We start from the raw sequence: 13502 nt of genomic DNA, 5'->3' as shown, positions 1-13502 counted from the left end.
GCCCTGGGCTTTTAGTTGGAGAATTCTGAGGGTTTTGTCGGTTGTGATGCCAGGCGTGGCAATGAGAGGGAGGCGAGGAGGAAACCCCCAGGATGAGTCGCTGTGACAGGGAGGATTTCCTCCGCCCCTCCGTCAGAGCCACCCGTGCCAAGGGCTCCGGCGAGGCAGGGCCGAGACAAGCTGGTCCTCTGGGTGTTCCTTCGGGGTTGTCCCCGGTTTTAAAAGCTGTGTTTAAACTTCTTCCTTTAGGTCGATTCCTCATGCCAGACGGTTATTCCTAAGATTAAGCTGGAGCCTCATGAAGTGGACCAGTTCCTCAACTTCTCTCCTAAAGAAGGTCTGTCCCCACCCCCTCTCCTGTGTCCCTTTGGGTGCCCAGGTGTCTGTGCAGGCTCTGAGGAGAAAGGGAATGCGGGAGGAAGTGCTGGGGTCGCTTGGTCCCAGCGGCAGAGTCTGCTTTGCAAACTAGCTCTGGTAGTTCTTTGCAAAGAAGCCTTGATTCTAAGTACAAATCTCGAACGCTAAGATTTCCTTCTCTGTGTATGCATGGGCTTAATTTCCGGCTAAATCTTTTACATTGCTTTTACTCCTAGCCCGGGCGATTTTTCAAAACCTTTGTAGGCCCAGTGCCTCAGGTGGAACAAGCTGTGTCCTCAGGTCATCCTGGTGGGAACTGGTGGGTACAGCCAGCCCCCTCTGCTGGGCAGTGATCATCCCCGGACACAGATAAGCAGACCTCCCACAGTCGCCCATGTGAACAGCTCTCTTTGTGGAGTGAACTCACAGCGTATCTATCGGATCAGTTCAGTGCCCCCCAAGGTTGATTTGGGATGACAGCCGTGGCAAGGAGCCCGCTTCCTGTTCCGAGTGTTTGCACACCTCACGGGCTCCTTGTCACCTGTTGAGAACTCATGTCATACTAGAGTTGCCATAGTTTCACTTGTTTCTTCTCTATGCCAGTTTCTGTCTGACCTCTCCCTCTTGTTCTCAAGGGAGCCCACACTATAGGAATCCTGACTGCAGAGCCCCTGTCCCCCTAAGTCGCATAGAGTCTAGTGAGGGTCACTCTGCGTTCAAACCTTCCCTCCCGGGTCCTGTGCTTCTCAATTCTGTGCCTTCTGCCTCGCTGTGGCCTTCATTTTTATTTATACAAGAATAGTCCATTAGTACGGTCAACAGATAAGAACTTTGTCCATGCATTTGCCATGGAGGGGGTAGGCGCACTGTGGTACACGCTTGTGTGATGATGTGTACTTAATATCTACCTGAGCTGTTCTCACGGACACACACTCTGCCTTCATCCCACTAGAAACTAACTTAGGAATTTGATTGCAGCCATTTAATCTGGGTTAGCATTTGCCTTTATTATCAGTAAAAACAAAAAGAAGAATTTAATTTTAAAATTGCCCTGGCTAAATAGCTCAGTTGGTTAGAGCATCGTCCCAAAGCTCAAAGGTGACTGGTGTGATCCCTGGTCAGGGCCCATGCAGGAACTGATCGATGTTCTGTCTCTCTCCCCCTCTCCCCCCCTCTCAAATCAATACAATAAACATTTTTTAAAATTTAAAAATTAGAATTATTGACTGGAAACCATATTGAAATAGTATTTCTTTGCACTGGATACCCATTTGTGCCTTTCAGTTTTCGATGCTGCTGCAAAGTCGGGTTTTTTCTTTTTTTTTTTTCATTTTTATGAGGCTAGTTATCTATCAAATCCATGTTGCTCTTTTGATGGACATTGCATTGTGCTTCGGAAAGTGTGGTCACTGGACTAGCAAGCCCCGCAGTGGCTCCGGAACCGGGGGCTCCTGGGGGACAGCTGTCTCAGGAGTCAGTAGCGGTCCTTCTTCATTATCCTAGACAAACAGACATGGGGACATTCAATAGCCCTGAGTGCCTCAGAGCTTCGAGGCAGAGTAGCTTGTTGTCCTAGCTCTGCCAGTAACTGAAGAGCAGCATTTCAAATGATGTTTAGAAATCTGATACTGAAGCACCTGTGGCCAAGTCGGTAACTCTTAATAGGGAGGCAAGAGGAGATTCAAGTTCACTTCACTGTGCCTGTCAGTTCCGCGTGTGTGTGCGCGCGCGTGCGCCCTCTACTTAGAAAGGAGAAAAGTATTAGAAGAATTTGGGCTGTGCCAAGTGAAAGGGACAATGAATCGCTAGGAACTCTTGGCCAGTTCCCCAGAATGTCACAGCCCCACATGGGAGACTGTGGCAGTCCCTAATAGGTGAGTCAGCTCCTGGCTTTTTTGTTTGTTTATAAGCATTTTGCAAGGTTTTTTTTTTTTTTTTTTTGCATTTTTCTGAAGCTGGAAACAGGGAGAGACAGTCAGACAGACTTCCGCATGCGCCCGACCGGGATCCACCCGGCACGCCCACCAGGGGGCGACGCTCTGCCCACCAGGGGGCGATGCTCTGCCCATCCGGGGCGTCGCCATGTTGTGACCCTCCTGAGTGTCACCATGTTGCGACCAGAGCCACTCTAGTGCCTGGGGCAGAGGCCACAGAGCCATCCCCAGCGCCTGGGCCATCTTTGCTCCAATGGAGCCTTGGCTGCGGGAGGGGAAGAGAGAGACAGAGAGGAAGGCGTGGCGGAGGAGTGGAGAAGCAAATGGGCGCTTCTCCTATGTGCCCTGGCCGGGAATCGAACCCGGGTCCTCCGCACGCTAGGCCGACGCTCTACTGCTGAGCCAACCGGCCAGGGCCTGTTTTTTTTTTTTTTTTTTTTTTTTTTAATAAGCATTGTTGGAAGATAAACTGAGGCATATTACAAATTCTGAGTGCATTTGAGCAAAAGTTGATCGGAACCGGGCAGCACCAAACTGGAAGTGGTTAGAAGCGCCCCACCAACCAGAGCTCGGGCCGAGACTTGCAGAAGCAAATAAGGACGTTATTGTTGGCGACAGGGCAAAGCCTCGTTGGCTGTTTGTGATTGGTGTCCTGAGTTTTTCATTTGGCAACCCTGAAGCATTTACAGGCTTCGGGTTTGGTTTCCTTGTGTAGGCACTTCAGTATAATGGCCTCCTTGTCTAATTCATTCCACACCATAGAGGGCCCTGGGTATTCACGGCATGGGGGAAACCTCGGGTAACACACTCAGGACTCCAACTTTCTAGGTGAGCGGATATTTAAGGTGCATACCTACCCTCCTTAGCAGCCTGGAACCGCTGGCAAAAGAGATATATAGGCTTGTTCTAGAATAGTATTTAGCTGTAAAATGTGCCCCTAGACACTTAAAAGCCCAGGGAGCTCTTTGACAAGATGGACAGAGAAAAAGAGAAGCATCTAGGGAAAAAGTGGCATGTTTGCAAAAGAGGAAAGAAGAGTTAAAACGAGAGAGAGAATAACAGAGAGAGAGAGAGAGAGGAAAAACAAAAATGTGTGCTGTGAATGCGGATGGGAGGCTGAGGCCGAAGGGGGGGTGGCCGAGTGGGAGGGGCCTATGGCCTGTCCCTCTGGGTTCAGTTATTTCAGTAGGGGAGTGGGCCACCTGGCTTTGTCTGCCACCTCCAGAGGCTGCTCTGGGTGGGGCCATTTTTCTTAGGTGAGTAGTCTCGCCACAAAATGGCCTTTTCCATCGATAGGATGTCGGGCCTTCTCTAGTTGAAGATGAGAAGAGAAGGCTGAGGCCCTTCCCGGGCCCCATTGACGTAAGAGATGTCCAAACCTGTAAAGAATTTTTATGAGTTTGTTTGAGCTAAACTGACGACAACTGCCAGGAAGCAGAATCTCAACAGATTGAGAAAACGCTCAGGAGAGTGGCAGTTTTACGGCTTATTTTGCACGTTACAATCAAAGGAGGAGAAGAAAGACAGGCTCTATGAAAATTCATTGGTGGTGGATTAAGGGGGCGAGGAAAAGCAAAGTGAGAAATCCTCTGGGATTGGATAAAAGGCAAAATGGAGAGCCACGTGTTTCTCTCATTGGTGGGTACAGGCTAGCTAATATTAATATTTATAGCACATAGGGATGGTACGTGGGGAACAGGACAACAAGGAGGGGTTCTGTGGTCTTGTGCACTGGTGTGGGTGGCGGTGTCTCCCAGGAGTAGGAAAAGGAAATTGCCCTGTGTTATCCTAGCTGTATAAGAACAATGGCCACAGGGCTCGCTTAAGGTAAAGGTTTACCTTTGCTAGGAAGGAAGCGTAGGTCTGGGAGGTGGAGACCCACCAGGACCTGCCCAATTAGGAATGTGTGCTCAGACCCTCCTGTGGGGTTACTTTGGGTCACTGGGCTTGCCAGGGCTGCTATGTGGCCCCCGAGCTGTCAGGTTTATTGCTCTGTCAGCCCTTAGCTGTCCCCTGGCCGAGTGCACTCAGGTGTGTGAGGCACCCGGGCTCTGTGCCCAGTCCCGAGCGCTGAGCTCAGGGCTCTGGATGCCCCAGCAGGGGTGTGAGGCGACAGGCTTTCCGAGTTCCTGACCCTGGGCTCAGGAGCAGCGGCTGGCTGTCAAAGTATTGGAGCACAGCGGCAAGATCCTCCATTCAGGAAGAGGAGTGGGGCCCGGAGCTCCTCTGCAGGTTGAACACAGAGTGACTTCTCTCTCCCGAGCCCAGCTGCCCTGGAGACTCATGTGGATACTGGTAGAGGCCCACGGGCCCTGGGAGGGGGTGTGTGTGTCCCTGAGTATGGGCAAAAGAGGGGCTCAGATGCGGGGGGACTTTGCAGGAGACACCCGCTCTGCCTTGTTCATTTTCCTGTGCCTACTTATCTATCTACAGATGTTTCCATTGATTTGAGGGAGGGAGGGAGAGAGAGAGAGATCAACTCATTGTTTCACTTAGTTATACCATTTAGTTGTGCACTCATTGATTGTTTCTCCCACGTTCCCTGACCGGGGTTGGACCCACAACCTCTGGCATGCCGGGTTAAAGCATTATCCAGTGAGTCACCTGGCCTGGACCTGGACTTAGTACCTTCTGACTGAGTCATGCCTGACCTCTCATCTGCAGGCCCAACCATGCACATTCCTCCAGGAACAAACAAGCTCTCCTCAAACCCGTGCGGGCTCCCAGGTTTTGCTCTCTCTCTCTCTCTCTCTGAGATAATCATACAATTACGGGGTTTACCAGTCCAACTCTAGGAACGACACAAAACGAATTCTGTAGAAAGTTACGCCACTGTCCCTGTCTACCATCCTTTGCCCCTGCCATTCGGTCACCATGTGATTAGTCTCTTATCTGTTTCTCAGCACTTCTTTATGCAGATAAAGCAAATAGAACCCTGTATTCTCTTCTTCTCCTCTCTTATGAAAGGAGGGCTACCTTAGACACTGTTCTGCACCTTGATTATTGCAACAGCATCTCGGAGATCTTCCTCCATCAGCTCATGGAGGGCCCTCCTTTTTCTGCTGCGTCGTCCCATGTTCCGCCATGTGGCTGAGTGGTTTGTCTAGCCGCCCCCAAACCCCGCTAGGTCGCTGTCTGATGGATGGAACTGCTCTCTGTCGCTCAGCCCCCGTGGACCATCTGCACCTGCCGCCCACGCCGCCCAGCAGCCACAGCAGTGACTCGGAGGGCAGTCTGAGCCCCAACCCGCGCCTGCACCCGTTCGGCCTGCCGCCGACCCACAGCCCGGCCAGAGCCGTGCCGCGGGCCCCCTCCGCGCTGTCCAGCTCCCCGCTTCTCACAGCACCGCACGTGAGTCCCCGTGGACTTCCCTGGGCGGGATCCCTTCCCATTCTGTCACCTGGACCCTCACCGAGGTGGCTGCCATTCAAGGCCGCGTGCTTGTTATTCCTGTCAGGAGGTTACAGGTGTAAAGCAGGGTGATGCTCTTAAAGAACAGTTTTAGGAATGGCTTGTCATCTCCCGGTTCTCTCTCTCTGCACACCTCCGGTTTTATTCAGATGTTTATTAGACATAGTTATAGCATGAGGAATAAAAAGGGTACTGTTGTTCTCCTAATTATAGCCCACATATATATTTACCATCAACATAGATGATCCTTACATCCTACAATAGGAAATCGCTTTGTTTTTAAATAAGCAACCTTTGGTGAATTTAAAAATCTCCCAGGGATTAAATGCTTTGATGTCTAAAGCTCAAAAATTAGTTTGCTGTCTGTGGTACAATTTTTTTTTTTTTTTAACTCAGTGACAAATTAGAGGTCATGACCCTTCTTTTATCCTTAACATATATACTGCTCACAAAAATTAGGGGATATTTTATCGCTTCATATTCATTTTGAAATATCCCTTAATTTTTGTGAGCAGTGTATAAGTGTACTGCTTTTCAAATAAAAACTACTGTGTCCGGCTGTCCGTCCCTGAGCCCTCTGCTCTCGGTTCGCACAGAAGCTGCAGGGCTCTGGCCCGCTGGTCCTGACGGAGGAGGAGAAGAGGACCCTGGTGGCCGAGGGCTACCCCATCCCCACCAAGCTGCCCCTGACAAAATCAGAGGAGAAAGCCCTGAAGAAAATCCGGAGGAAGATCAAGAATAAGGTGAGCGCTTCACATCTAGGCGCTTCAGTGAGCAAAGACCATGAGCAGAATCAAGTCACGCCCCTCCCCTCCCCTCCCGTCCCCTCCCCTCAGCCAACACAGGCCTGTCTGTGATGGGGACCTGGGCTCAGCCCTTCCCTCCCCCTTGGCTGGGAACGGGGACCTCAGTCACCTCGCGCCCGCCTCCCGCCAGCCCCTCCACCTGTCCCCTGGGTCAGCGGACTCCCTGTTTGGGTGTGCACACCCTGGGTATGAGATGACTCATTCAGGAGTGGGAGGGAAAAATGAGAACTTTCATTGAAATCATTAAAAAAAAAAAATCTCAGCCTTAGTATTTTCCTCCACTCGGCCTCTCTGTAATTTATGTTTTAATTAATTTTTTTTCAGTTGCAGTTTTTTACATTCAATATGATTTTGTATTCGTTTCAGGTGCACAGCATAGTGGTTAGACAGTCATGTACTTTACAAAGGGATCCTCCTGGTATTTCTAGTCCCCCCCCCCCCCCCCCCCCACATAGTCGTTACAATGTTATTGACTGTGTTCCCTATGGCCACGAGGACTTTCTATCAACTTGTCCTTGTCAGTTCCTTCACTTGTCCTTGTCAGTTCCTCCAACCTGTGTGTAATTTATACATAAATAAATATAAATACTCATGGGTGCTTGTTTAATCTTTTTCATTTTAATTGGGGTTTTTAATAAAAAACATTCTGCAGACTGCTGCTCTGAGTTGAAGAAGCGAGGAGTGGCCGCAGCGGGAAGCAGACCCCCGGGATCTCTGCGCTGACCCTCGCTTCCATCACCATGTGCCTGGCTCTCTGATATAACTGGAACTTTATCCTTTTTTCTCCCCTTACACCTCAGATTTCTGCCCAGGAAAGTAGGAGAAAGAAGAAAGAGTACATGGACAGCTTGGAGAAGAAGTGAGTCCCTTGCCAGACTGCTTGCAGTTATTGGGTAATATTCACAGAGAAGTGGGCGTTGCAGAGCTCTTGCTTTCCAAGAGCGAGTAGGGGTTGGAGCCCTCTGCCGCCACCACACAGTTGCTGGTGTATCAGCTGTGTCTCGCCTGCCACCTAGTGGTGTTCAGAGGGGACGCTTATATAATGGCAAGAAGTGAAAGCACACTGAATCTTTTTTTTTTTTAATTTATTGGGGTGATATTGGTTAATAAGATTATGTAAGTTTCAAGTAAACAATTCTGTAATACATCATCTTATATTGCATTGTGTGTTTACCACCCGAGCTCAAGTCTTCCGTGAACATATATCTGACCTCCTTTACCCCTTCCTTCCTTCCCTGCCACCCGCTCCTCCCCGGTAACCACCATGCGTTTATGTCTGTAAGTTTGTATTTTTGTCTTGTTTGCTCATTTGTTGCTTTTAGTTTCAAATCCCACATATAAGTGAAGTCACACAGTTCTTAACATCCTCTGTCTGACTTATTTCACTTAGTGTCATAGTCTGAAGGTCCATCACAGCACTTGATCTTAGCAGGCAGTTGTACCATATCCCATTTCCGACCAAAGATCCCTGAGTCTTTGAAGGCTTCCTTTCCAACAAGCACAAATATTAACATTCACATACACACACCCGCACTCCTCAGAGGGGAGGCGCCATTTCAGCCTAAAGGAGTAGAGCTGATTAATTCATTCCACTTGGCCACCCTAGACAAATCTGTTTCCTCGTTTTCTGTTGGCATCCAGGGTCAAAAGGTTTCTGTGAAAATCTGTTTTTTGCTTTGCTGGGACGTGCATGTTCCAGCACCTGGATTCCTTGTCTTGAGGCCCTGGGTTCTCCCTGTCACCCTGCCTTGATCCCCTTGGCTCCCTATTGGTCCTTCTGGCCAAGAGTAGAGCTGGTGGCACCCAGACCCTACAGGGCAGAGGGACAGTGTGATGGGCATTGCCAGGCAGGGAAAAAGAGAGAGAAGACGAGGTGGGGACTCCCTAGCAGGAGTTCACACTGTGTGCCATCCTATGCGGTATCTATTATTCGGGCACTTGTTACTCAACGCTTTCTATTTTTGTTCCTTCTGTCTCCACACCCTTATTCCCAGCGCAGGTTGCCAGGCCTTTCCCTCCCCTTCCTGGAGTCGTCTGTGGGCTTTCTCTGATCCCCAGCTGCCTCCAGCTGAGCCCCGGGCTCCGCGCTGCTCTACTGATGGGACTGATCTGCCTCTTTCTCTCCCCTGTATAGAGTGGAGTCTTGTTCGACGGAGAACTTGGAGCTCCGGAAGAAGGTTGAGGTTCTGGAGAACACCAATAGGTAAGTGTAGCTGGCTGAAGTGCCCACAGGACGGTGGGGAGAGATGGGGGCTGGCGGACCCAGCACCAGAGCCAGAAGGAAGGCGGAAGAGATCACATCGAAAGTGTAGATGTGGCCCTGGCCGGTTGGCTCAGTGGTAGAGCGTCGGCCTGGAGCAACGCCCCAGATGGGCAGAGCATCGCCCCCTGGTGGGCATGCTGGGTGGATCCCGGTCGGGCACATGCGGGAGTCTGACTGCCTCCCCGTTTCCAGCTTCGGAAAAAAGAAAAAAAGAAAGTGTAGATGTGCTGGGTGCTCAAGTTGGCTGTACCCCATATACACACAATACACACATGCACACACGCCTCCATGCAATGACACACATGCACACATACCGCAGACACATGCATGTTCTTTACTTTTCCTGAAACACACGGGCTTGATGAAGAGGCTGATCCTGACATGGGCTGTGATTAATGGGGTTAAGGAATTGAGTGTGACACTTGAAACCATGTCCACACAATAAATTAAAAATAAAAATTTTTTAAAAAGGGAGTTAAGGAGAGGCTTGTAGGAGAATCAAGTCCATAAGCTTGAGTCTCCTGAAGAGAACATCCAACTGCAGAGGTGGGCAAGGAGGCCCTGGCCACTCTGTTCTCGCCCAATTTTATTAAGAAATGGTCTTTATTAGTAGGAAGTATTTTCATTTTTAATTACTGTTTTGAAAAAAAAAAATTATCTAATTAATTACACGTCAAACCCGTTTTGCAATAGAACTAAAAGGGCAGAATGAGTTAATGAGTTTCTCCAGGATGCCCTGTGCCAGCCACGCTTTTTCAGCCCTTTACTGATGTTAGCTCATCTAACCTTCCGGCAGCCCAGGAGGTGGTCCTGTTCCTCTCTCCAGGATACACAGGAGACAGCCGAGACTCAGGAAGCTTCACTAATTCGCCCGTGGCCACACAGCAGACGCCAGAGCTGCATTTGAATGCAGAGTCTGACTCTGGCGCCACCACACAGAAGGACCATATGGGCTTCAGCCCCAGGTCCTATGCAGGAGAAAGGGGTTGGAGTCCAGGGCTAAGGAACAGGCAGGCAGTTGGGGACTTTCACACACAATGTGTGTTTGTGTGTGTACCTGGTTCATCCCTGTGCTTTGAGGGGAAGGGGATTCATTCGGTGATCCACTTACCCTTAGTTGTTAGAGATCCAATTATTCAAGCAAGAAAAAATGGATTTTTCGGTAAGCAAAACGTTAATCATTTTAAAACTTAGTTCATGCCTTCTAACAGTTCTGCAAATACTAGAGGATCAGATTAAATCTACCTGCCTGTCATTTGATAGTAACATTATCAAGTCTTCATGGTGTGTTAATCGTAAGTTAAAACTAGCGTCCGGGGGGAATATTGGACCCACTGAATTTCCCTCTGCATTCTGGGAATGTGCTCTGAGATAGCAGGTCAAAGGTGGTCGCTTCGAGTGCCCTGTAAACATAGATGGCAGAAGTAACCATCACCAACTCCCTGTGGCATCCTCTTGATCCCCTAGGACAAAGGAGGCGTTTCCAATACCACTAGGCGCCTGCTTTCATGGTCACCTTTGGCCCTTAGTCTCCTGAGGTTTCATCCTTTCTTATTTCCACCTTTATTCCTGCCGGAGTGGTTCTCTGGGTCCTGAACCCTGTACCAGGGTCTGTATCCATCTCTTTAGCATTAGGAGCAGATAGGAGTTCCCATGTATATCCTAGCACTGTCTGCCACAGAAGCCTCGTGTTCAGGAGTGGGACAAATCCAGGCCGTGAACTCGTGAAAGAGGCAGAGAAATCAATCCAAGATAACTTGGGAATTTGGTCTCTGTTGGGTGTCTTGGGTATCTGGGTGTCATGTCTTCCCTCTACCACATGGGGGCAGCAGAGATGCAGCACAGGCTGTGCTGGGAACAGTGGGTGCTTGTGATCTAGGGTCTCTCCTTACCTTTACAGGCTGACCTTAAAAAACCTTAGGAAAAAATAAATAACCACTCGTGGCCATTGTACAAAAATTAGAAGATACAATCATTTAAAAAATTGCTGTATTAATACCCAGACATATATTTACATTTTGGGATATTTTACACGTTTTATAAATTTGGACTAGATTATACATGTACTCATTTCTGTTGCACATACTTTTTTGTTAGAAGATTTTCAGTTTCACAGAATACACTGGCTGTATGTTTATACCTGTACACACATTTCTACAGAACCCTCACTTATCAGATTTGATAAAGAGCTGTCATCTGAGGACCATTGACACATCTGGTTCTGTGGAGCAACAGCCCCTGTTTTGCCAGTTGTTTTTATCTTTGAAAATAATGGGTGTATCTATTTTCATATGATATTAATTATTATACAGTATGAGGTCTGGGAACAGATGGCTTATTTGAGCTTGGGGTCCACAGATCTCGTGTCCTTCTCTGGGGGTCAGTGGTGGGTTTGCATCTGTCTGCTTTACTGTGTGGAACCTTTGCCTGGCCATCTGGTCTACTGGGTGTCCACTGGGGAAGACTCCCTTCCAGTGCTGCCTCTGCTCAGTGCCAGGCTCAGGAGCCTCCACTGCTACTGCCCCCAGAGGTCTCATTCTCTTCTCATTTCCTTTCCTACTTCAAGACTTACCTCTCCTGGCTGACCTGTGGTGGCACAGTGGACAGAGCATCAACCTGGGACACTGAGGCCCCAGGTTCAAAACCCTGAGGTTGCGTGCGGGGTTGCCGGCTTGAGTATAGGATCATCGACATGATCCCCATGGTCGCTGGCTTGAGCCCAGGGTCTAGCTTGAGCAAGGGGTCAGTGGCTTGGCTGTAGCCCCCCGGTCAAGGCACATATGAGAAAGCAACCAATGGACAATTAAGGTGCTGCAACTACGAGTTGATGCTTCTCATCTCTCTCCCTTCCTGTCTCTGTCCCCACCTCTCTCTATCTCTCAAAGGAAAAAAAAGACTTATCTTTCCTGGTAGACGAACCTTATGTGGTGGTAATGGCCAATGATGGATTAATCTGTAATCTTCTCACGGGTCATCAATCGGGAAGCTCCTGGGGTTATAATTTCTAAGTCCAGCAGCTTTCAGTGGGTTTTGGCTCAAGAGGTCCAGATACAAATGTGGCTGCTCTTGATGCTGTGGGGACAGCAGGCCCACCTTCCCTCTGCTTCCTCCCCAGGCCCTCCTGCTCTCCACCAGGGCCACCCTTGCTCGGAGGACGCCACGCTCGGCAGCATGGCTGTGATGTAAACCGGGGCAGTCTGCTGCCCTGAGCCAGCCATGTGGAGTTGGCGTTGTGGGCGCGTGGCCAGGAGAGGCCTTTGGATCCTCTCCTCGTGTCACACTGGGTACGTGGCCCAGTGTTTGAACCACACACAGGGCTGGGCCTGAGGAACACACACCTGTGTTTGTGGTCGGTTTATGCTTCTTGTTTTGTTGCCCCTGGGAGGCAGCTGGACAGAGGTAGAAGGAGGGCTGGAAGTGGACAGGAACCTGCGTCACCAGACGTGGGATGAGACACCCTGGGTGCCACTGTTTCATATGGTGGGAAAGGTGAGTGGCTATGTCATTGCTGGCCCATTAAGGAAAAACACCTGCCTCTTCACATTGCACTGTTTCTGTGCTGCACACCGCGAGGCACTTTTCCATGCAGGCGAAAGTGAGCGCTCAGATTGGAGCCAACTCTGAGTCTTTGGGTTTGCACTGCCCTGGACAGCTGCTGTCTAGCTCCTGGTGGATTCTAGGCGACAAGCCCCTTCTAGCTGAGCTCAGGTAATCAGAGGAGGGTGGGGACAGGAGGGAAGAAGTCCTCCCTCCCCTTCTGCAGCCCTGCCCCAGTGCCTCTCGGGCACAGCTGCCAGTGTGAAAGCACCTTCATGCTTCCTCTGCTGAGGCGATCCGCTAATTGCAAGCCCTCTGGAAATGTGTGAGATGAGAGAGAGGGGTTTTCCCAGGCCCCCCCCCTTCCTGTGCTCAGTCAGGAAATACATTTTCACTTACACAGCGTAGGCAGGACCTGAAGCCTGTGTGTGGGTGCCGGAGGATCCCCCCGGCTTCCCTGGGCTAATCATTCTCCCCCCTGAGCTGCAGGCTCCCTGGCCCTGCCCTGGTCTCATTCCTGAGACATCCATCTTTCCCCCTTTATGTTCTTGTCTTCTGCACATCACACACACACACACACGCACACACACATGCACGCATGCACACACACTCGCACACACGTGCACGCCTAGCCCAGCTGTTTTCGGTGTCTGTGGCTTGGCTTGCTCTGTTTATTTTTTATTTTGCTGGGGGTCTGCCTCCTTGAGCCCTGATTTATAGAAGCACGTGGAGCTTAGACTTGCAGTATATTGTAGAGATCATCTTCTTTAACTTCCAATCACTTCATTTCACAGAAGGGGAAACAGTCCCAGGGGGGTTAAGGTCATCCAAATGTTTAAAGGTAGAATGAGGACTAGAACTTCACCACTTTGTTTTTACTTTGATTTCCCTTTGGTTGTACCTCTCTCTCCTTTGAGGACACTGACTTTCTGAAGCACGGGGTCAAGGGTAGACCTGAACAAGAGGGTCGTGCTTTTGACTCCATGTTTTAGAGAACCCTGCCCTGGCTCTCCACCAGCCACACCCTGCTGCATGGGACAAGTGGTCAGCGGGACCAAGGGGGCGTGTCTCTCCAGAGCTCTCACTGGACCCCTTTGGACCATACCCCGGTACCTGAGACCTTAGAATTCCCTGCCCCAAGGGTCTTAGTCCATTTCCAGACCTGGGTGGATCTCTACCCAAATGAAGTCTGTT

General features: G+C 49.9%; 1 protein-coding gene across 2 annotated transcripts in view; it reads left to right on the top strand.

Annotated features, from left to right (window-relative positions):
• Positions 1 to 13502, top strand: part of CREB3L2 (cAMP responsive element binding protein 3 like 2) — a 97564-nt gene that overhangs the window by 70788 nt on the left and 13274 nt on the right. The window contains exons 4-8 of one of the 2 annotated variants that reach the window (XM_066262377.1): positions 250 to 337; positions 5419 to 5642; positions 6299 to 6445; positions 7309 to 7367; positions 8643 to 8711. In XM_066262377.1, coding sequence (XP_066118474.1) covers positions 250 to 337; positions 5419 to 5642; positions 6299 to 6445; positions 7309 to 7367; positions 8643 to 8711 — 587 coding nt within the window. The remainder of the gene's footprint in view (positions 1 to 249; positions 338 to 5418; positions 5643 to 6298; positions 6446 to 7308; positions 7368 to 8642; positions 8712 to 13502) is intronic. The other variant, XM_066262378.1, reaches the window with a different exon arrangement.

This window comes from Saccopteryx bilineata, chromosome 2 (genome assembly GCF_036850765.1).
Source record: "Saccopteryx bilineata isolate mSacBil1 chromosome 2, mSacBil1_pri_phased_curated, whole genome shotgun sequence".
NCBI classification, from domain to species: domain Eukaryota; kingdom Metazoa; phylum Chordata; class Mammalia; order Chiroptera; family Emballonuridae; genus Saccopteryx; species Saccopteryx bilineata.
This window is presented reverse-complemented; position numbering and strand designations above follow the sequence as displayed.